At 39.4% G+C, this 25053-nt stretch overlaps 1 protein-coding gene across 3 annotated transcripts in view; it reads right to left on the minus strand.

The window, feature by feature from the left end:
- CAB39L (calcium binding protein 39 like) overlaps nucleotides 1-25053 on the minus strand; it is a 44382-nt gene that overhangs the window by 13571 nt on the left and 5758 nt on the right. For 2 of the 3 annotated variants that reach the window (XM_057367362.1, XM_057367363.1), the window contains exons 2-5: nucleotides 21434-21582; nucleotides 11058-11222; nucleotides 6917-7035; nucleotides 1646-1814 (exon numbers count right to left, since the gene is read on the minus strand). In XM_057367362.1, coding sequence (XP_057223345.1) covers nucleotides 1646-1814; nucleotides 6917-7035; nucleotides 11058-11222; nucleotides 21434-21535 — 555 coding nt within the window. In that variant the 5' untranslated portion in view covers nucleotides 21536-21582. Of the gene's footprint in view, nucleotides 1-1645; nucleotides 1815-6916; nucleotides 7036-11057; nucleotides 11223-14279; nucleotides 14366-21433; nucleotides 21583-25053 lie in introns of those variants that run through there. The other variant, XM_057367364.1, reaches the window with a different exon arrangement.

Consider the following 25053-nt stretch of genomic DNA (forward strand, 5'->3'; position numbering starts at 1 on the left):
TGCCATTTATACATTTCCCTCAAGCATTTTAAAAGGCAATTTCTATCCTTTGTCTGAGGGTGAACTGCCCTCATACGCCTGTCTTTCCAGTGCATGTGAGGATGTAGAATCCTATTTTTAAATCCTGCTAAAAATACACTCAGTTCACAGGGGACAGAACTACATTTCACATCTGTAGATCTGTGAACGACATCAAATCCTCTTTTTTGAGAGGGTTGTAGCAGTCTAGAGTCCTTGCCACAGCTGAACTGACCCTTGTCCCCATCCTGCCTCCTGGCTGGGGTGAAGACTGTCCATCACCAACAACACACTCTGCTGTCATGCTCAAAGCYGGACCTGGGGAGAAGATGCAAATCTCTTCTCTCAAGCTGGGAACTGAGTCCAGGAATACTTTTTCTGACCAGAGACAAATATTCTTCTGAGCATAGAGTAAAATGCCAGAAAGAGAAGATATAAATATCTCAATTATGGTGCATTTTTATATCTTACCTGTGTTTCTGTGCTGCTTTGACTTTCATAACCATTACCTTATAGACACCACAACAGCAAAGTTTAAAGTAAGGGAAAGGTGATTCTATTGATTAAGGGGTGATTTGAATTGCTAATCCTGCTCAAGTCATTACTGAAGAATGCAACGTTATCTCCATTATGCAAATCTTCATTCCATTCAGCAGATTAGTAAAAAAMCAGCAAAAAGCCAGGTTTCAGTTTATTTGGAATCACTGAGCTAAGCTCTAACATTCCTTACAATTACTCTTGCAGTCTATCTAATCATGTTTCTAATTAGCTTTGAATGGAAAGAATAAACAATGTGTTTCTATGACAGCAAGGAGCACTGTGATATAAGAAGAAAAGGAGTTTCATCTATATTTAGAAKAGTCTTTAACTAAAAAGATTTTCCCTTAGCTTTCTTAAATTGTTTTTCAGAAATAAATTAATCTTCCCTGTAAGTGAGGTTCACAGGCACCATTTTTTTTTCTCAAAGACCATAATAGCACCTGGTGGGAATGATGATGGTCACATACAAACTCAAAAAATTTGGCAGCTTCACTGAACCTCATCTTTAATACAACAGAAACTCTACAGTGAGTCCATGCAGTGCTTCCACCTATTTAGCTTTTAGCACAACAGTCCTTACACTGAACCGTGGTTCACAAAAATAAGACTATGAATACATTATAAAATAGTCAGCAGTCTTGGCATTTAAAAACTTTATTGCTGAGCTCAGAAGGGAGAGCAAAAATTACAATTATTACAAATGTTAGTTTTATATTATCCCTTCTATTTACTGGTGTGGTCATGATGGGCAGTGGGTTTGTCTTGGGGGAAGATGGGCAGAGAAAAAGGCTATGCATTTTACAAGAATTGTGTGTAATACATGATTAATTTGAGTTTTCAATGGTAGTGTAAAAGACCACAGGTTATCAGGGTGAAGAATGTTAATTAAATACAGATTTAAATTTCTCTAAAGATTCTTTGCAGATTTGATCACTGTTGTGAATCCTGCTACAATAAGACTAAGTGTTAATTATATCCCTTACTGAACAGTAAAAAAGCCACCCAGTTCAAAGGAATACAACACTCAGTGATGACTTCTGATGGAGTGCTACTTTTGACACAATGATGCAGGTATTGAATAATTTACCTTGAATGTAGCAAAGGCATCAGAAGCAATATCAAACGTTGACATTTCCACATATTTAAAAAARTCTCTGAACTGTTCTGAAAATAGTATGATTTTGGCCAAGGGTTCATGACGGATACACTCTCTCAGCATTATTCCACAACGTAAGGCAATATTTGGGGATTCATACCTGGAGAATGAACAGAAAACATCAAAACATAGAAGAACAAAGATAAGCAGGCACTTTTCTAGCAACTGGGAACTTTGTAGCCCAGGGAATGCATGAGCCAGAGGAAACACCACACATGGAGGGCAGCTCCCTGCCACAGTGCTGTACCCAGCTGCAGTACCTCATTCCAAAGCTTAGGAGCAGACAGACAGATAAGGCTGCCAGAATTTTTCATTGCAAACCTCTCTCTTCCCAAGCCAAAACACATTTTGGTGTAAATTTGCAGTATACTTCCTCTCTGTGGAAAAACTGTGGGGMGTGTCAAAAATTTCAACAGAGTTCCTTTACCCTTTTGGATTTGTGAGAAAGCACAGCCTTTACAATATAATAATCTCCCTTTTCAGATTTCATTCTGAGTTCCTCACTTTATCCAAGAAAACTGTAACACCTCATTACCATCTATCACCTCCCACTCCTCTTCAAGAGGATACATTGCTCTAGAGTATTAATGAGGAAGGTCGGAAGAGTCTCTTCAGGAAGTCTGCACAGGTTTAAGCTTTCAGTAGCTCTGAATTTTTTTTTTTTTTTTTTTTTTTTCAGTTTAGGAGGAATTTTGCTAAATGCCTCTTCTGAAGAGGCTGTGGCTCTGTTTGGGACACAAGCACCCATTCCTTAAGTTACAATCCTGTTATAGCAGGTGCATTGCAATACCCAGGAGCCAGCACATATCTCAAGCTTGGAGAGGAAGGGAGGGAAGGGGGAGGCAATTCAGATCATCTTCTATTCCTATAAAGTCTTAATTTCTTTAAAGAAATTAATCTGAAACAAAACTGTTGGAAACATATTTAAAAAAAAAATAAAAAAAAAAAATAAAAAAAAAAAAAAAAAAAAAAAAAAAAAAAAGAAAGAATAAAATCCAGCAGTCAAGAAGGACTTAAAATTAACTTCTTCCAGCAGGCTTCCTGAAATCATGTGAAAGTGGTAAAGTCCAAGGGGACAGAAAGCACCCTCTGTTTCAATAAACTGGTTATACTATATCAGAACTGTGTATTATCACCCAGAGCTTATCAGCATCATTTTTGCTTTACGCAATTAATTCCTATCACTAGGTCAAAAGAAATACAAAAACAAAAGGGAAGAAAAAAACAAAATTCCATCTGTGCTGTGAGTGGGCCCTCAAATTTACCACCAGCTTGTAATTTAAAAGAACAGTAGTGTTCTGCAAGCATACCAGAGCTGCATACTTCAACCTGCTGTCAACAATAGTTGGCTTAATGAAAAATGAGTTGCTATTCCAAACAGGCAAGTGAAGCTTCCCACCCTCAAGGAAATGCAGGCGCTCAAGCCCCTACTTGTTTTGGTTTGGGGAAGCATTTGCAAACTTTAATTTCTAACTCTTCAGACAACAGAATTATCTGATGTTTCCCATCGAGGCATCAACTTCATTAACAGGAATATTAATTTTCAAGGAAAATGAGGCAGAGCTGCTCCTAGGACCGCAGCCAGGAAAATATTTAAGAGTTGGCTAATGAATATTTTGGTTGGAATAAAAGCAAATTACATTGTTTCCAGCACAATAACTTTTAAAAACATTAAGTAACAACAGAATCATTCTTAGTCAAATGCTCCATTATCTGCAAGTGGGTTATGGACCTTTGGCTGCTCACATAAGCGAGGGAAGTTGGGTTTGGCTCCTGGATTATGCCTGGAAGAAGTTTACAGGCTGCCCAGTCATAGCTAGCATGTCCTTTGCACCCACACTTACATGCAAAGCCACCAGGCAGAAATKATAGAAATGTATTTCAAAATTACTTCCAATGAGCAATTAATGCTCTATGCTGATATATTTCYACAGCAGAAAAAAATACTGAGTTCTTCTCTGTTTGGATGAACTCAACCTAAAGAAACTCCCACACAGTGAATGCTGGAGAGAAYTAGAAAATGAAGCAATGAACTTGAAGTATTTCAAAACACTTATTGTAGAGGTTGAAAGAGGCAAGACTGAGAGCAGAGATGCACCTCCATGTAAAGGGAATCATTCTTGCACAGTTAGAGCAGAAGATGGTACAAGGTGAGGAGCACAGGCAGGAGATTTGGAAGGTATCAAGCCTGGGAGGCACAAGGTCTTAAACATATATTCTGACCTGATTTTACACTACTTGTATAGTCTGAGTTTATGCTGGAATAAACTCAAAGGGAATTCTGCAACCTCAGCCAATTTACCATTAAAGCTTTAACTGCATTGTGATATGAAGAGGTCATCACAATACAGGTTGGGGCACTGTCTAGGTTAGAGACAGCATGTGGCATGAGATACATACAGATACAGATATATTCAAAAAGAAGCTTATAAATTTGTCACTTGAGAGAAATAATGCAAGTGCCATAACTAAGTCCTCAACAGTCACTGTCCTAGAGGGAAAATATTTTAAATTACAAAGGACCAAAGTTAATTCTGGGCTAATGCAATAGGCTGACACCAGAGAAAAAAAAAATGGCCCAAATACAACTGATTCTCTATGTACACCAAATACTGTACTCATCTGAAATYCTAGACACAAGGCCTGCACACAGAAAATAAGATGCTATTAAAGAAAGTCCTTGTGCAGCAGCAAAGTCAAATAAACTATACAAATGAAAGAGAAAAAAAAAGTGAACTCTGTGCTATGTACTTTCTGAGAAGCTGGAAGGAAGCAGGCAACAAGTAAAATGAAGCCTATAAGGTAGAAACTGTTATCTCAAGATGGCAGTTCCACTGGAGTATGAGACAGGAAACACTGGACGGAAGCTCTGATTGAAGATCCTTCCCACTCAACAGAGCTCACATTAAGCCACCAAAAAGCAACCTTTTGCTGTTGGGGACTGACAGGGGGCAGAAGGACATCCAACAGAAGGACAACCATCACAGTAATCCCTGGCCATTTGTTTTATAGTCACGGTAGAGGTGATTTTTTTTCTCTCCTGGTAATGTCATGATGTCATGTAATAAACATGGAATGGCACAAGTCAGCTAGACCTGCTTGCCTTTAAGGAGATTTTGATTTCCTATATTTCCTATAACGTTGTATAAATATATATCTAGATAATATGAATAATATAATTCATTCAGCATTAAATAAATATGAAAGTATGTCCTCAAGTCACATTTTCATGTGGTGGTGTCTAACACGAGGTGCTTCTTTTCCAGTCCCRTAGCTGACTGCACACATACACCCCACGCCATGGGCACGCAGCAAGCTAAAGTAAAATGTCCACCAGAAGCATATATCCATCAAAACTTTACTATCATCTTAATATTCTTGGTTGCTACAGATGCCAAAGAAAATCTGGGACATAATCCAAAAATATTTTTTATCCTTAAATAAAGCCCAGACACATGGTTACAATACATGCACAAGATGCAAGATCAAAAGGAGTGAAAAACTGAAAAAGCAAAGACAGAGAAAAGGGAAGAAAAATACTGCATATACATATGAAATTAAAAACAGTTTGAAACAATGATGAAGAGGATCACTGTCCTGAAACTACTGCTTTGAGACGATGGTGAATTTTAATGAACACTTGAAACTAAAATGCATTTAACTACCTGACTGGTTTCCTTTCTGAAGAAGCTGGCATTTCGTAACACAAAACAAGTCAAGAGTTTCAAAATTCAGGCTAAATCATAACAGATCACTATACTTGTAAGAGCAGGACCCAGATCAGCTCGCACACCTGCCTGGGTTCCCGCAACTCTGCCCTGCCAGGAAGGCAGCAGGTCCACACCTCCTCCAGTCGCAGTACCAAGAGCAGTACCACCATGCTCAACCATAAGCTCACCGTTCTTGAAATCCTGATACTGATTAGATGTCTTGGTTCCTTTTTCCTTACTCAGCTGTCCTGGTGACCACTTCTGAAGAAAACAACTATTTTAAAGGATTCCTGAGCTTAGATTTTTCCTGGCTGAGGTCTGTCCCTGGGAGAGGGGGGACACTGGTTGAAGGGAATTTTACCTTTGGGGCTGCAACCTTGTCATGCACAAACCTTACATGGCGTCTAAGTACTTTCCTGGCTATGGAACAAATGATGAAAATGCAACTCTTCAAGAGCAAGAAAGACACTTATAAAAAAACAAACCAACATTTGCCTAATAACCATTAGTTTAAAAGGCTTGTATCATCACTTTGAATGGCTCTTACCAGTGGGACCATACAACTGAGTTCACATTGTTCCATACTGTTCAGCTGATAAATGCACTAATTCACTCCTCAGTTTTTTAATCCCAGTTACATATATTCTCATTTTCCTTAGGAAAAAATAAACAAAAGCCTAAAGTCAAAAGAATATTGAGCAGAAAATAGTAGACTCCAAGGGYTGGAAAAGCAAAGCTGCTCACTGAACAGAAGGTGCTTTTGTCAAAAGTAAAGAGTACAGAAACCTTAAGTTATTTAGGCCCACACTTGTGCACTCCTGAATGCAACTACAAGTGATGTCCTCTCCACACAGGTGTCTATTCTCCCTCCCTGGCCACGTTATCTTGGGACCCACCAGGTTATAGCTGTGCACTGACTCCCTGAGATTTAAAAAGACAAAAAAAAAAAGATTTTATGCTAAAAATTGTGGAGTTAGTTACACAATTAAAGTTGAAGTTCACTTGTGGCCACAAATGTTGGAGAAGTCTGTCTGTTTCGAAGGCACAACTACTCCTTGAATGTATTTTTGCTTCTCTCTGTTCTACCACACAGTGGTCCAGTTTGACCCCCAGTTATTTACAGACACCACTGTTGGTCACTCCTGCAATGCAAAAAGGTCTAAACGAACCTCAGCAGTCACCAACATCACTACACAAGAGTTTACGGTGAGAACTGAAGTACAGATCACATGGGGAGTAGTCAGAAACAACCATCACATAATTATTTCAACAAGAAGTTTGATGAAGAAATAACAGCCAAATTAAATAATCCAGTCATTGAAAAGTAAGAGTTACATAGAAAGAAAGTCAATATGAAAAAAACAAAGAAATCTGGATCAAAATGTTAAAATCCCTTTTTTTTTTTTTAACTAGAAGTGAGAAAATAGATCAGCTGCAATGCCGGCCTGTTCCAGGCAATGCTCTTTAATGAAAATCAAATTAAAGCACCCACCCTTTTAGAAGCATGAATAGGATATGTGGATGGGCACTAATGTATTCCACAGTAGGGCTGCGTGTGCCAATTTGTCTTCTCAAGATATTGTTGAATATCTGGGAAACGTCCTTTTTGCCCTGTTAAAGAAGAGAAATATATCTTTGCTTAGAGACACGAGCAAATTACCATTTACTGTAATACCTATTTAGAGTATAAATTAAATTGAAAACAGAACAAGTCAGTCTTCTTTTTTTCTCCGCAGTCTCACCACTTCTTATTTGCTGTTTCTCCAGTGCCACAAGAATGCTTCCTCCTTTGGGTGGCACTGAAGGCTCCTCACTGCCCCACTGCACCTTTCTTTTCCTAAATGAAGATGTRCATTCCTCTCACATTGTCAAGTAAGTCCCTGGCTATTTTTAATAGCAACACTAAAACACCATAAAAGCAAGGCACCTCCCTGAGCCAAGCATGCTGCTGACGTGTACTGTCACTCCCGTAGCCTCCAAATGTAAGTTATCAAGCTGGTACCAATACACTGCCACAGCACCTGTGCTTAAAAACCTAAAGCTTTGCATTAATCAAATGCAACAATGCCAAGTGTGATTGCATTTCTGAAAATCAGGGTTAAATTTAAACCGTGCCCATTATTTACCATGATAAAAGAAATTACTACCAAGAAAACAGCTGCATCACATACATGTCTCTGCTTTAATCAAAACAAAGATCCTTCTCTTTGTCCTAATTTTGTGCTGTATGCACCTTTCTACATAATCACTCTTGTCTTCAAATGCTTCCCTGTGCAAACAGCTTTGCAGAAGGTCTTTCCAAATCAGRTTCTATTCAGCCACAGGGTTCACCAATACATCTTGCATTAGAAATCCTCTTCCTCCCCCATTGCTTTCCCCCCTGGCATAACAGACAAATTGAAGTGTGAGGTTAAAGGAGGTGGGAGACGGCTGCACTTAAGGACCAGTAACCAAGGCACTGAGTCAACAGCAGGTCACTATGCATAGGGCAAGCTAAAGCAAAAGGTCACTTATAATCTGTACATGCTCATTGATCTGTCTTGGGAGGAAAAACATTCCTTGGCAGAGAACTTATGGACTGTTTGAAGCCAAGGAGCAGATAGTTTCACACGGAGGAAAATTCCCTGGTTTCACCTCTACAAATAAATCACTGCTGAGAAACACAAGATATTCTGCTCTTCTACTTGTTCCAGCCCAGCTGGCTTGGAGACTTGGAGACTTAGGGAATTAAACAGGAGAATCAAATCAGAGCAGGCCAGTCCATCTGCTTTTGTCTGAAACACTTTTTTTGACCCTTGGACATCCTTGCAAGTAGGCTAATTCTGAATAAAGTAATTCTCCCCTATCTTCACAACACCCGTATTATATGCCTGCAATCCTGTGATCCCCAGGGGCTTCAGCAGCTACTCCAAAAAGAAAACAACCCAGAAGAGAAGAGCTGTTGAAAGGCTGAGTTAAAGATGGCCAAAAATTAAGTTATCCTCTTTGCTATGCCAAATTTTATATTAGTTACCTAATACTGAGTGCATTGCTGCATAATATCTACAAGCAGAGAGGAGACAGATATAGATATTATATAGATATATGTATCCAATTAGAGTTAATTTTCTAGAGATCACTGATAGTGAAAATCAGAGTTGATCTCCTTGCATTCTCCAGGAGGGAATGGAGGCAGATAGGAGGGAACCAAGACAGACTTCCCTCACCACCTGATATGCATTAAAATTGTAGGAGTACTTTTAAAATACTCCTTACTTGGATCTGCAATCAAATTCTACCTTATCATGAAATACACATGGCCCCTGAAGCACAAGATAAGGCAGCATGAATAGAAAGTGGCTGCACAAGGACAGAAAAAACCTGCCAAGGACGTAATCTATAAATAAAAAATTGTATGATACCTATACCATAATTTAGCTCCTGTTTCAAGGCAAAATAAGGGAAAAGTTGTAGCATCACAAGTCACAGGCATGCAGTTATTTGCTGCCTATTTTAGAGGCTTTACAGTTTGTGAATCTTTAGGCTTACACACAGTAACATCTACATTTTTATTGACTTTGTGTGCACTTGCCTCAGTTCTTCAAAGTTCAAAAATAAATTTCATATTTTAAATGTCTAAAAAAAAGGCTGATCTTGATTCTAGTCTTCTGCCCAAACCTGACTTCAATGCTTCATAACATCATCAATGAAATTACATCTTGTTTCTTTAGTGGTAGAAGCAATAAAGCTGTGTTTTCTATGGACATGTGATGGATGTGTGCAAGTCTCTCCTATGCAGTCTTAGAAAACACATCTTCAAAGGGAAGTTCGGCTGTGAAAAATTGGGATGAAAGTGTGTAGCAGGATTGGAGARGAGGAGACAGGGAGTCAGGACAAAGCAAAGTAACATTATTGCCTTCAGATATCAGATTTTCAGTAATTTATTATTTGCTTTCAACCATTACATACAGATCAGAAGATTAACTTGCATGTTATAGAGGGATGAAATTGTTTGCTCAACAAAGAAACTTAAATACCAGCTGTGGCCACCAATATAACAAAATGGAAACAGAAAAGTTGATAAACTGGAAAAGGCAGTGGGAACATGAAGACAAAGCAACACATGCTCTTACTGTCCTCTTGTTCAGTGACATTTCATTTCTACTGAAACAGAAATGTGTAACAGCTTGGCTAAATGATTGGAATGATTTTGCAATGAAAAAATCTTTTTGCAATAAGAATCATTTGATTTTTTTTGTAATAACAGCCATTTAGCAACAGATCAAGTATTTCATCCAGTGCTTGCTTGGGTTGTCGGGTTTTGAGTATTTTTGTAATTAAGATATTTAACAGTAACCAGAGGTAGCACAGAGAAGACAAAGGAAAGGTTCTCACTAAATTCTAGCATTAAAAAAATTCTCCTGAACTTAAGACCTGAGCAAGAGTGAACGAATTCCCATTACCAACATTTTAAAAAATTAATACAAAATAAATAAATCAGTCCTTGATCCTAGATTTACTGCGGGTAGGGGACAGAGTGGGAAAAAGAAAACATAAATCATCCATTTTCCTCCCTTTCTTTCATTTAGAAAGTGGAAAGAAAATAACTTCTACATGTGACTCCCACAAAAGCTGTCTCTGAGAGCATCAGATCTCTTTGAGAAACTGATTTTCTCTTTAGCCACTGCCTGTACATTGGCTATTGCTCCTGTTTCACACCTCAGCGGTGGAGGTTTGGCTCCTGGGAACTGGGGATTTCCCACTGATGGTCAGGCACTTGTGAGTCACCAGCGCCCAGGAGTCACAGAAATCATGGAACTTGTAACAGCAATCCCTGGGGGCCACTATCCCAGCTGATTGTAAACCGCAATAATATGACAATGACCTGACAGTGGCAGAGTTTATTCCCATCCGTATCAGTCAACAGTCAATTAAAAGAGTTTATATTTATCTTGAGTTACTGCAATCTTTGCTACTATAACTCTTCTTCTCCTTGCTTATAAGCAAGTTTAGCTGTCTTAGTACTAGGTTTTTGGCTTTAGCTGAAAAGAAGTTCCACAGAATATATAATTTTATATATAAATATATAAAATTAAACACTATATATACATATACACTCATATTGATCCTTCTGCCATGAAAAGAAAAGTTATATGCTTTTCCTCTTTTAATCTAAACAATTAAGTGGGGTACGTCCAAACTACATTGTGACCTGGTGTCTGGTTTTAACATATTTTTCAACTCCTTTCATCTCAACTAAACCATTCTAATTCTTTTAGTGTTTGTCACATGACATTTTCCATGCTTCCAATTATTTTTATTCCATGTCCCTGAACCCCTTGTTAATCAGGCACACTCTTCAGAGACAGCAACAAAGATCATCCCTACAATGTTGGTCTTAGTCACTATTCTCAGCACCATTTCCTATCTTCTGCGGATACACATGGCAATATTTCTTTATTGTTTCTGTTTCAATTAAAAAAAATCAGATTTACTGCCAGTGTATGAGTATGTCTTTCAGGACACCAACCAATGCAGAGCAGCTACTTTCTTCAGCCTGTCAAAAACAGTTTTGAATGCAATGAAATTATTTAGACTTCAAAAAAAATACAGCACTACTCACTGACAACAACAAAACCAAGGAGCTGACCTACCTCAAAATCTATCAGCTGCAGGTTGGCAATAAGCGTCACTAGAAGGCCACTGTTGTAGAGCTCTTGTGCCAGCTGGGCCACAATTTCTGTGGGTGGCTCTTTGTCTGTGGTTCCACACAGAATTTCCTTCATTGCTTGCAGGGATTTTGACACTTCCTCAGATGCCTTTTTGCCAGCAGATAATGGGTTTTGTTTAAGGAAAAAACAAACAGGGGAGAAAAGGGGGTTCTTTTAAAAGGCATGCATTTCAAAGCAATTATTTCTGAATGTACTTAACAACAATCATGTACTACACAACAATCACTGCGAAATGACTTAATAATTTTAGGCAATCCTGGGGGCTGGAGCACCCATACTGTATCCTGCAGGCCTTACACAAGATAAATTCAATTTATACATGGCATACCATCACTTACAGACCACGGGCATAAAATAGGACCAAGAAAGCTATTACCAGCCAGTGCCAGCAAGATCCTTTAACAGGTTTGGAGGCAGGCACTGCCCTGTTGAAGCAGCAGCACTCTGACTGTTGCTCCCCTTGTCCTCCCCAGTGGGTTCCATTGGCACACATGGGGCCAAAGAGGTGCAGATGAAGGTGAGGGGTGGCTGCTGGGCTGCCTCCCCATCCATTCCCTCATGGACTGTCCCAGCTCCTCTGCTGGGAACCCCAATAAATCCTTGCAGCCCTGTGGCACTGCTTAACCYGGCAGGCAGCTGAACACCACACAGCCACTTGCTCACTCCCCCTCAGTGGGATGGAGGAAGGAACTGGGGGGGGAGGAAGTAAGTTCGTAGGTTGAGATAAAGATAGTTTAATAGGACAGAGAAGAAAGGGGAAAATAGTAGCAATAACCACAACAACAACAATAAAAATAACAATAATGATAAACAAGTGATGCACAATGCAGTTGCTCACCACCTAATGTCCAGCTGGTTCCTGAGTAGCTGCCCCAGGCCAGTGTTCCCCCCAGCTTTATATACTGAGCATGCCATGTGATATGGAAGTCCCTGTCCCAGCTGTGTCTCCTCCCAGCCTCTTGTGCCCCCAGCCCGCTCACTGATGGGATGGGGTGAAGAGCAGAAAAGGCTTTGACTTAGTGTAAGTCCTGCTCAGCAACAACTAAAATGTCAGTGTGTTATCAACTTTGTTCTTACCCTAAATCAAAAACACAGCACAGTACCAGCTACCAGGAGAAAACTTAACTCTATCTCAGCCAAAGCTTGACAGCTTTGCATTGCCACTCCCTATTTCTTCTCATCAGGTGTGGTTTGAGCCAGCATTTTCTGCAAGTGATTTGCTTAGTGAGCACACAGGCACTTCAGTCTCAGGTTGAAAAATTTTAAATTAAACTATTTGCTTTAGTAAAGCTTCACAGCTGCCACCAAGTGAAGTAAAACAAATCTCTCACAACTCTAGCGTATACCAATCCTGTGCAATGTTTCAGGTACTAATGTAGAGGATGAATCAGGAATTACCTCGCAAAGTATCTTGACCAGCAAGGTTACAACAGGGAAAGGAAAGAGACACGCCTGTAAGCAGGTTTACAGCTTAGAATTCATGACAGTCAGAAGGTTTAAATCAGGTGTAAGTGATAATATCCCACTTCCGAAGGAAAATGACAGCTGGCTGCAGAATGGCAGCTCTGGCTCCCGCTCTCCTCACAGCTTTGCTTCACTTTCAACAAATGAAGACTCTGTGGAGCAAAGGTGTCATTTTTTCATGTGCATGTGTGTGCTTTAGATACCAGCTGCTTCAGTCACCAGACTACAGAGGCAATGGCTTCTTCTGGGTTGGGTTATATTTATTACACACATGACCTGCAGCAACGCTGATTGGATTCTTTGTCAGGGAGTGGGAAGGAAGTAAGGAACAGGTTTGAAAGCAAAGCTGAAAATTACAGCCAAGTGCCAAGCAAGATGCTGAAGATAGGACAGCATTTCACATCCTTGCAAAAGCTTTACTTGAAATCAGCCTTTTGTTAGCTTAGCAGGTGAAAAAAAATCAGGACACATACAGAAAACCCAAGAGTGATCTGTAAAACCTAACTGGACATTACAGGATTTTCAAAGCCAGATCAATAATTTCAATATATCTTTCACATATATTGAAAGGAAAAACATCATGCTTTCAAATACTACACCATCAATCTGCATAAAATAACCCCACAGTGCTCTGAAGAGGCATCTCTCACCTGCTGCTGATTTCCCAACACTTCAATATTGATTTTAATCACAGATTTTATTCACAATAGTGAATAAAAATCATAGATAAAACCTAGAAATCATAAAAAGTCCTAACCACAATAAAAAGCCACTTTCACATTGCATCTAACTGCAATGTTATTGTTATTCAAGCATTGATTTTGCACAGCCTAAAGAACTGCTCTCCTCCAATCTCTTTGTACCTACTCTGAGTCTTGTGCTAGTTGAGACAGGTCAGCATGAGCAGTGTGTAAATGAGCATGACTATGTGATAACTTCAAACTGCAGAAGAACTTGATGTTCCTTACCATCACTCAGCAAAAGAGCCTTTTTTTACCTCAAATGTTAGTGGTGTGTCACTTGAGATATCCCACAGAGTATACATGGGATTAACAACAGGAGTGCTATCTTGGAAACCAAAACTCTAAATCTTTATAAGACCTGAGGAAATATTTTAATTTCAAAGGAAAAACCTATACATTTTTGGCTTTCTACCCTTTCTGCTGGGCTGGGTGTGAATATCTCTAGCATTCTGTAGTTAAAAGAAAAAAAAAATTAATAAGTTTCCTTTCAAGTATAAGTAGTCTTTTCTGATATGTAGAAAAAAGGCCTGCAAGACTAAGCTTTAGGTTTAATTCTCAAAAAGGAGTCCAAAAAGTAAAGCACTGTGAGAGAATGAAACATAGAACACTGGTGCTGGTGGACAGAACTGGGCATCACAGCTGCATTTCTCTAATCACCTGCCTTCCCATCCACTCATCTCCTCAGCTTTCCCACATGTAATTTACATTTCATGTAAATTCATGTAACTTTCTGAACCCTCACAGCCTCTCCATAGTCTGTGTTTGACATACAACTCGCCATCAAAAGTTATTCCCAGTCAGATCTAAGGAGCACTCCTCAGTGCCTATCCCTCACAATGTATCCAGACGAAAACCATAATCCTGAATACAGATTCTTAAATAAACAGCCTCCATTTAGACATTTCCACTTAATCTTACAGCAATTTTAGAGTAATACCTTAAGTATATGAGCACTGTTTCTGGGATGGAAACTTTCTTAAGACTCAGAGAAAAAAGACATTCCGAGATCCAAAGACCCAAGATCTGTCCAAAACAAACAACAAAGCATGTTTATTCACTCAAATATATGGAAAATACAAGATGACAAACTTATTTGCATAAGAAGTCAGACCAGTCCTGACCCTCTTCAGGAAAATTTGCAAAAACCAACAAAAAGCCTCAGCAAGACATCCTCCCCACATAACATAACACAATAATGTGTCATAAACACAATTTCAGTGAAAAAAAAAAAAAAAAGGATTTGCTAGAAACTCCTAAGTCTATTATGACTTTCATGCTACTTTTTATTTTCCGTCAGTGGCAACAGCAACAATAATGAAGTCCTGCAACCATCGCCTCAGCAGAAGTTACAGAACAAAAGAGTTTCATGAAATATCAAAGAATTTCARCCATTCACCTCACTCTTGCAATAAGGTGCAATCTTATTTCCAGAAGATTTTCCTTTTTTCCTCTAGCTACAAGTTCTTTTATACTGAATTTATGCCATCACATTTAGAGAGGCTGTTGTGAATGGAGGGGACAAAAAGAGGAAAGGAGAAAATGAAACTCATAATGCTAAACAGAACTTTAGAGCTTATACATATTACATACAAATGTCAAAAGTGGGATACGCTGAACTTTGGACAATCAAAAGTTGCAGATAGGGACAACAAAGCAAGGGTGAAATGCAAGCTGATTCCCAGCACATGCGTGAGTTTAGCATTTGCATCACTGTCCCTGCACAGATGTCAGGATCTCAACCGCCTCAGCCATGTGTCTGGGCTTTCCAACAAGAACTGACTCTGTATCCACAGAGTAGTTTATAGTGACCACCAGCCCACAAGAGGTTTTTGGGGCCATTTTGAAAGACACGATCTTGGGTAAATGTTGAGATATAACAATCTTTGGATTGCTCTGCTAACCCTACTGGACTAGATGATCTACAATAGCCTTGGAGATGGAAAACAGACAGCATAGGTAAGCCTGCATAACTTCCCCATGCTAAATTATAAACAGGTTCAACATCAGCTGATTTTTTGTCAGCGTTTATGTGTCTTTCTAAACCTACCAACAGCTTAAACCAGAGTTGGAAATTTTCTAAGTTGAAGATACTTGTCTCAGCTTATTTTCCTCACAGATCAAAGTTTTGTCACTGTTGATTTGGTGGGAACATAATATGAAGGAGTTTGGATAAATTATTCCCTAAAATTCTATATGAAAAAAGTCTTCCTGAAAGACTGGTTGATCTTCATGTGTGGGATAGGCTGCGGAGAGGAGAGTCATAAGAATATGGCAAATAGGACCATACAGTTTCTGTCTGTGTACCTAGCACATTTCCAGGTTGAAAATCTCTCTGTAAACTGTTGCTCTCTTGCACAGCAGCAGACAGTAACACACAGAGATGCCTGCCAGCGCGATGTTAAGTACTCCAACGTGTGATTCAGTGATCTGCCAGTACTCCATAATGTATATTGCAACTAAAAGCATAAAGCTCCTTGATTCAGTCTTATCTGGCTCAAAAATATTCTCTCTGTGTGATTCAAACCAGTTTTTCTCCTAAAAAAATAGTGTCAATGCAGCTTTCTCTACATGCAACTGTAAGGATTCCCAGAAAAAGCCATTAGCAGAATCTGAATCTAAAAACCATGTAACTTCAGGATTACCCCAGCTGACTCATTCTTGATGCATTTTCATGCTAAATGGATCTTCAGGGCCAAATTTTGGATATTTTGGATCAGGAGGCCTGAAGTTTGTCATTTAGCAAAAAAAAATTATGGACTAGTACTCAAGGAAGCTGGCAAATACAATTTGGCCAAGCAGGCACAACAGGGAAACGCCTTTTAAAAGGATGCGTGATTAAATGGAGAGGACAGGTTTGCCCCACCTGGACATAAATTCCTTTCCCACTGTTAATCCTGCACTCAAGACAGAACTAAAGGTTCTAAGGTCCTTAAAAATTAAAGCAACCAGAAGAGACAAGTTTAAGCTCTTGGCACCATAACCTGATAGTATTTGGAGTTTCTCCCATTTCTAGAGCAATAACAGGCCTTAGCAGAACAGGGAAGCTGAAACATGAAATGCTCCACAAAACCCCAGGACACACAGAGCTAGGGGGAAGGGGTGCCAAACCCTTCTTATCTCATTCCCTTAGTTTCAGTGTGCAGCAATGAAATGGAAAGCAATTTTGTAACTGGCTTTGGCAGCTGCAGAATCGCATCCATGGGTATTCACGTTCCTGGCAGTCACGCAGCTGTTCTTCCATGCAAATGCACACACAGACCTCCACATGCACCTCGTCTCACACACCAGTCCCCAGAGTTTTATCATTGCAGCAGCCAGCAAGGTGAACAGCAGCCAGTAATGGCTTACTTGTGGCCATGTAAAAAAGGAGGATTTATTGATAGAAGTATTTGTTCCAGATACCTTGTAGTCTTTTAATTGTAGCCTTAATAAAATGCTGCCCTCCTGACCCTTCTGAACAGCACCAAATTTGTTACAGCACGTGGAAATGAAACAGAGGACAGATTATAGTGGGTTACCTGAATGAGCAGTCTTGTTAGATAGATTTAAGCAAAAGAGGCAGAAGCGAGACACTTCAGCTTATTTTACAGCTCGCTTCACTATGCTTCTGAACACTGACTACAGGCACTGCAGGCTRCAGCTCTGCCCAACAGGAAAACACTCAGCACAGTGCTCTGAACCTGCTCTCATACATTTGGGTTCATTTTCCACAATAAACCCTTGTCTTGGATCAGCTACACCAGAAACTGCAAATCTCTCAGCCCATCTAGACCACATGCAAAGATTAGACCATTTGCTGCATTAAATTAAAAGCCTCTGACATTTGGAAGGCTTTTGCTGCAGGGCAGGTTCAGAAAATCTTACTAAACCTGTAGGCACCGCAGATGGCACTCAGTCAGGCTGCCGCACCCGAAGGTATTTGGTTAGCAGCAAGAGGGTGATGTGTTCAAGGACATCCTTCAGTGACACACTGGATGGCACCTGCACTGCTTTGTGCTGACTGGGCTCAGCAGCTGAACACAAGACTGAGAAGCCAGGATGTCACACTCTTTATTTTGTGAGGTAGGTCAGGCACCCTCTCTATCAATTTTCTTTTACAATATCCATCAACAAAAGACATGGTAACACATCAGTAATAAACGAAGCAATGTGACCGGAGTGTCACATGCTGTCCATTCTTCCTCGGGTTCAACAGATTTGACCTCTTGGTATCACAGCTTCTCTTCATCCCTGTTTATGTGCATCCTCCAAAGGCTATTGGAGCTTGTAACAGAAAGAAGGGAGTCTAAGTTCTGAAGGCTTCCTTTCCTAGGTATTTAAATATTTTCCTGCTTTTCTAGTTAATTCCAGAGTGAGCATTTCTCACTAAATTCAAGGACTGATGGTTTCTACATGACTGAGATTAAATTGTAATGACATTTATACAATACCATAATAAAACTTAATTAATTGCTCTTCACCACATCAAAGCCCAAACAGGATGTCAGCAATTGTATATGCTCCAAGGATACCTTATTTTATTTCAGATGTTAGAGGACAGGAGGATTGTTGATAAAGAAGTTTTTAGTGCACTTTTCCAGTGCTTTCTCACCCKACTTAATCTCCCAATTATTGCATTAAATTTGCCAGTGCTGCAATCCCTTCTTTAAAATAGGCATTATTTTTTTAAATATTGTAAAAACAAGGTGTTAGAAAGAGCACTTCAGAGGAAAAGGAGCCAGATGTGCTGGCACTTCTCAGCCTGTGGTCTACCAACCATCAGAATGTAGCTGAAAAAAATGGCAAAGCTTTAAGCACACATATATCCATGCAAGCATACAAAGAAAAAAACTGACACATAAAATAGAAGTAAGAACCAAACATCAATCTTAGCCTGTTTTTCAGTTGGGAGAGCTTAAAAAGCATTAAAAAACAAAATGGCAACACTACACAGATTAATTGTTAAAAAAAAATTTAGACACATGGAGAAAATGGGTCAAATTCAATCCTTATTGAAGGAGACAGATGCCAGTGCAGTCAATAGAGTTTAGTTAAAGCTCAAATGGGTACCACTCTCTGAGTAACAGAAAGCAGCATGAAGAAAGAGTGCAAACTTCTGTATATTATGTGTGCACATGGAAATGCCTCAGAAAATATGTATAATTTCCTTTACACTTACAAGTGGCTTCTCTGCATCTTATTAAGTCATATCCTCCACTCTCTTCCCATTATTTGAGAAGTCTAAATAGTGCTGCTGTAAAGTTCCCTACACCTGTGTGCTGCATAGCTTGGTAGGAATGATCCATTCTGCATTATTTAAAAACATCCCCTCCAAGATACAAATGGTTCCTGCTGAAAATTGCAGAGGTTGTATTAGAAGCATCAAGCCTTTCTCTTCCTGACCTTGTCCACGGCATCTTCACCTCTTACTTACGACTTCTCAGCTGGGAAAGGAGAGAGGAGGTTCTCTGCTAACCATGCAGTTAATTCAGGCTTTGCCCCTCTTCTCTGCCAATTCTGGCTGTATTAGCAGCTTTAGTTGTCTCAACCCACAGACCACATTGGCTGTACTACAATAACAGCTTAATTGTCACAGGATAAATCTTGTTTAAGCATCTGAAGCAAGTCCTAGCTGGAAACTATTTTGCACRCAAAATCAGGGATGCTCTGAAGTTGTACCCTGGAAGTGCTGGGAGCCTTGGTTTTCTGGTGAGGCACAGCAGTACTCCTCTAGCACTTACAGCAGACAAGGAGCTAGAAATCTGAAAAACTGGACAGCCCTGAGTCACAAACTTCTCCATTCACAGGGCCACAGGGTTCAAAGCCAGCTCTGAGACATCCAGAGTCTCTGGCTCTTGCAGCAGCAAAACCTCTATGCCCTTCCATGAAAGTTGGACAAATTTCTTCTCCCTTTGGAAATAAAATTGGGGGTAAAGTTTAAAACCTTGCTAGGATTTGAAGAGCACAGAATACAGCACTGTGCTTTGTTTTCCTTTGCTTTTGTTTTCAGTTAAATTTCTCTCATCATACTCATGAAAAGACATTGCTCATTAGTGTAACTGAGTATCTTTTGAAAACCTGTGGGCCACTGAAACTCCTCCCATTGTCTTTTCTCCAATTCGAACTGCAAACAACACTTAGAAATGGTGTTACTAAGTTCACAAGCCTGAATGGACAGCAGCAGGTGTGATTGGTCTGATTGGTTTTGCAAGAGCTATTTTTCCTGCCAGTTTTTAAAGTTTATCATCATCTCAGCACTAACGGTAGTCCTTATGATTTGCTTCCATAAACTCAGGAGAATAAACTTAGCTATTTTTTTTTACCAGGTAATTATTTCAGGACAGCTCAGTGGAACATTTCAGAGGAAATGCAGAATTACCAAGGACATTCAAATCTTTCCTTCTGCAAGGAGAAGGGCCCTTCCTTGACATCACAGCACAAAGTCCTGAGTCAACAAGCCACATAAGCTTATACTGATCCAAAAAAGTCTTTCTTTACCTTCTCCCTTGCTGTGGAAGGGACTGCATTATTCCCCTCCCTCCTCTCCCCTAATACCCACATTCACCTCAGGAACAGCCCCTACCCCACAGCAATGAAGTACATTAAAACTAACTGAAAACCAGGCTCCTGCTGTAAAACAAGCACCATTAAGTTCACTGTTTCCATCCTACTATGCCAGGGAAACACTGTATCTTTTACTCTGTGAGGAAAACACACACTAGCTGTTCTGACTTCTATGAAGAATTTACAATGAACACTTAATTTTCTAAAAAGTCTGAATTTCTCCTTGTCACTGACACCCAAATAAACAAACCAGCTCAAAGCCAAAAATTCTCAAAACCACAACCCAGAGGGGTCATGCTGCAAAGCAAATCTAAAAGAAACCCAAGTATGGAGCTTCTGTTTTGAATGTCTTCTTTAATCAGGCTCCAAAGGCTGAATTCAGCAGGGGAGAACAGATTCTGTTGGTTTATTTAGTTATATATTTTATGTTTGGGTTCAGAGGAAAATTCTCTCAGTTTTCAGGTTACTGAAGGTATTTCAGAATGAAACATCAAATACCAGAGGCCTCCCAGAAATCCATGTGACTTACCTTACATAATTACACTCTGAGCTACTTGCTTTGAACCAAAAATTTTCAAGAGGATTTCATTAAGGGTGCAAATGGCTCCATGCCTACCTTTTGGGTTGGGTTTGTTTTCATACAGCTTCCTGCACAAGGTGGGGGAAGCACAACATGCACACAYGCAAACATCAGCTCCATGGAAAATGTATTAGTGTATTAAATAAATGTATTAGAACTTATCAGTTATTTCTGCTCCCACTGACATTCAGTTTTAACTTAAAATTAGTCTGTTGCTAACTAGAGCCATATACTTCTACTACAGCAATAGTATAGAGGGTCAGAGTCTCAGATGCAAAAAAAAAAAAATTGTAAAAATTCAATTTTATGCAAGCACAACTCCTAACGGGGAGCATTTTGTGTGTTGAGGTGCATCTTATCAAATAGTCACTGGAAAAGTGGCAGAAGTAACTCGAGTCTGTGTCACAGAATTAGAAGAGAGCAGTAATATTAGCAACAGCCTAGCACTATAAATAGAAAATTAGTAGCTCAGCTCTTTTAGGAAGCACTAGTACACACAACATTAGAAAGGATGGACAGAGTGAGATCTCTTTTTTATACATCTGGACACATACAGAGTCCCTGGTTTCTGCAAACAATGTTAATCAGAAATAAAGTTTTTCTCTGTGGGTACTTACACATTAATTGGCAATCTCATTTGTTCTCCTGCAAAAACTATTAACAGTGCAATAGTTTTCACACAGCCTTCCAAGCTCCTTTGCTAGATTTATTGCTGTTTGAAATAATGGGAGATCACCCTTAGTTCTGGCTGAGGCTTCTGGAACTGAGCATTTTCTCTTTGACCCCCAAATCTGATGTATTTTATTTATGCAAAAGCCCCCTGATTTCAGCAGAACCCTTCAAACACATGGCTACTTCCACAGGTGAGCACTAACAGAATCAGGGCAGTGAGTAAACACTATTTTATTCCCTTTATTCTACTGTTGTCCGGGCATAAAAGCCTTATGATCTTCTATGTTACCTCATACCTTGTCTGTCTTTTTTTCCTGTTTTTCCAATATGGCCATGTTTTCTTTCAGAACTTTCACAATCTCGGCAGGATTTTTGTGCGATTTACTAAACAAAGGCATGGTCTTTCTTCACCTGGATTTCTTCCTTCAGGATACAAGACGACTACCTTAAATCAAACAAACAAAAACATCTTGTAAGGCTTATATAAAAACACAATAAAAACACACAAAGCTATGATGAGTAATAAAAGGTTATGCCTCAGGCACTACATTTAGCTTCAGCCACTYGTGGAGCAGTAAAAATTCTCATGTATAGTTGTCGCAAGTTCATTGAGGATTCACAATCCACCATTAGAACGCAGAAAGCAACTTTTCAGCACCTGCACAGGGGCTGGATGCATCCTGAAGGAAGCTCTGGCCTACAGATCAGCACTCCAGCAAGTCCATGCCTATGTCCAGGGTATTTTGGACACTGCACATCTGGCAGGSTCCGCTAGATTTCACACAGGGGTTTCTGTCAGACTTCACCAGCTCCATCACAATGCAGAAAACCAACAGTAAACAACAGCACACCAAAAGTGCCCTGTGTTTAGAGCACCGCAAATTAGAGTCCAGCTTCTCTGCTATCTCTCCTTCTTCAGTTGCTTTCCTTTTTTCAGCCTAAGACACCTTGAAAGGAAGCAGTTTAAGCTATCCCTTAAGTCTGATAGACTTCAAGGATCTGTGCGTCACATCTCACTTGTGTAAAACATTGCCTGAATTAAATAAAGAACAGAGTATCAGGCCTGAATATGAACAACAATGTTTTCATGACATTTAAATGAAAGACTGAGCATTTTAATGAAAATGGATTGTTTGTTTAATTTAAAACATTCTTCTTCTCTATGGTTAGAAAGGCAAATACCACATCACTGTATTTATATGTGAAAGAAACCAAGTAGCTTAGTTTCTGATCTWACAAAGCCTTAGGCTGTGAATTCTTATGGGTTTTGCTGAGGGTCCAATACAAAGTCAATGACTGACTGCAGATGGAAATATGTTCTGGTTACAAGCACAGCACCATTCTGGACTGCATTCTAGTTTGTACAATAATAAAAAAAAGGCAAAAGGAAAAAAAAAGCAGAAATATTCTCAAACTTCCATCTCCTTCCACAACAAAAGAAAAACATCACAATCCCTCCCCACACACATTTGCAAAATTAGTTGTGAAAACAAAAATACATACACAAACCACTTCAATCTTGTTATTCTCCAACATTTACAAATTAAAAAAAAGCTTTATACAAGAGGTTTTAAAGGACAGAATTAAACAAGCACAACACACACAACATAACAAAATCCAGTGGTTCCAAAGAACCAACTCTTGTCATGCTTCATTGTTACTATGAACACAATAGGGAGTCCATCAGGAAACATGATCCCACTTGAGCCATACAACCATGTGTTACTAATCCCCAAATATCCTATGGAATTAATACCCAGATTAGACATACATTCTATTGCAACTATAAATAGTAACCATATAAAACAGCCAAGCACAAAACTCAAACTTGAAAAGCAAAATCTACACAGACTCAGTCCCAAAGTCTTATTAAAAACATTTCAAAATATTTTTGCAGACTATCTTTACAGCAACAGTTTCTATGACACACAGGAAATATTTTTAATTGTCTTATTTAAACCAAAAGTTCTTTAATAGTGTCCAGAGTAGGTGAGTCTGTATACAACTCCTCATTTGTTGCTAGGTCAGTTTTACGGACTGTTTTCATATTCAGTGCCTGAAAGCTCACCACTTTCGAATTTCCATTTTTAAGCTTCTCACAGTCCAGTTCAAACTCATTTTTATTTCTCCAGTTTTGGCTACATAACTTCACTCCTTAGCTGAGCTCCCAACTGCAGAGTCCTGCTCCCATGCAGCTCCCAGGTGCAAGTTTTGGCAGCATTGGCCAACAGAGCAGTCACACCTCAGCCTGACAAGGTGCAATGTTGAAGTCTGGGTGTACTAACAACTCACCCTTGGGGGCACATTCAGATGCACACAAGCACTGGAAAAGAGAGTGATGCCACTATTATAAAATTAAGTTGTTTAGACACAGCTAGCAAGCAATCTGTAATCCCACATGTGCTGTAAATTGAAGATTAATAATTCACAATACACTTTGAGAAGGACCTGATTCTGCATGTTTTTATTATCGTGAAGACTCAGCATGAAGATGTGATGATGCAAGAGAGAGAGAGTCTGGCAGCAGGAGCTTAACAGGCAAGTTGCATTTCAGAAAAGAAGTATTTTCATCCAGGGTGGGGTAGGTATATACAGATTGCTAAAGTCATCCTTTCATCTTTTCCCCTCAGAAGTCTTTGCACAAAGAAAAGGGGGAGATAAACTTCATAAGCTAGAGGTTCTGAGATTTTTAAAACATGAAGTTCACATTTTTAATGGAAATGCTGAYAATAACTATTATTTCCTCCCACAAAGTAACTTACATATATGTCTAGAGTAGGGTCCCCATATTTAAAATAATACTTATTTTTCCAGAGAATCAGCACTTTTCCACTGCACAGTTCCAGTATCACCACCAAGCCACCACAGCACTGTTCAGTGATAAAATACCATTTTTCTTCACGACRCATCCTACCAGCATCTTAATCACAATAGCAAAACACCAATAATAAGGCAGGAAGGGACTCAAGAAACTGTTTAACTCATCGCTGTGTTGAACAGAGCCAAGTCTCAAATTACTTCATTACATACAAAGCCTCTGCCATATGCAAGTGGAGGGAGGCAGAGAGAAAAGGGGAAAGAGCCACAGATGTGCATGAAATAACATTTTTGAATTTACCCCTTCTCAGAAAACAGTTTTTAACATGGCAAAAATATGATCCATCCCTTCAGAAAATACATACTGGCAGCTGCAAGTTATGGTCCCTCTTGGTTCTCCATGCAGGAATCTTCTAGGGGGACACGTGCCATGCACAATAACAGGTAGAGAAAAATGGGGGTAGAGTGACTCTGTTGAGATCTGGGAGTTTCACTCCTTAGTCRTATGGCACACTATCTTGCAACGCAAGTGGCAAAACAAGAACTCTCTCCTCCTCAGGACTGGATTTGCTCCTCATGACTGGATTTTCCAGAATCAAAGAAAGCACAAGCTCTTACTAAAGAGGCTTTTATCACAGCTGGGCATTTCTGTCCTGTCGTCCTCTTTGTATTAGCTCTTTGCTCTCTAAACTTTTTCTTGGAAGGTCTTCTGTTCAGTAGACGCACCGATTTGGCTAAAGGTCCTATTCTTTACATCACTTATTTTCAGTCTAGTTTTTGGAACTTGTGATTCTCCAGACATATAGCCATCTCTGTCAAGCTTGCTTTAAATTTCACAGTAAATTCAAAAGTTACCATGGGAAGAGAATTAGGATGAGAAATGGACATTGTGACCATGTAAGCTTCATTTCCTCAAGAAAACAGTCTAAAAAAAAGTGAAAATTACAAGTGACATGTAACACAGGCTCACCAAAGGCAGCTCATACTACAATCCCTTACACATGTATTTTTAAACAGAGAAAACATAATAGGATCCATGTACCTAACAAGAAAATGCACTAATTTGTGCAAAAAAAAAAAAAAAAAAAAAAAAAAAAAA

This window comes from Malurus melanocephalus, unplaced genomic scaffold, assembly GCF_030028575.1.
Source record: "Malurus melanocephalus ecotype Western Australia unplaced genomic scaffold, MMel_1.1 scaffold_78, whole genome shotgun sequence".
NCBI classification, from domain to species: Eukaryota; Metazoa; Chordata; class Aves; order Passeriformes; family Maluridae; genus Malurus; species Malurus melanocephalus.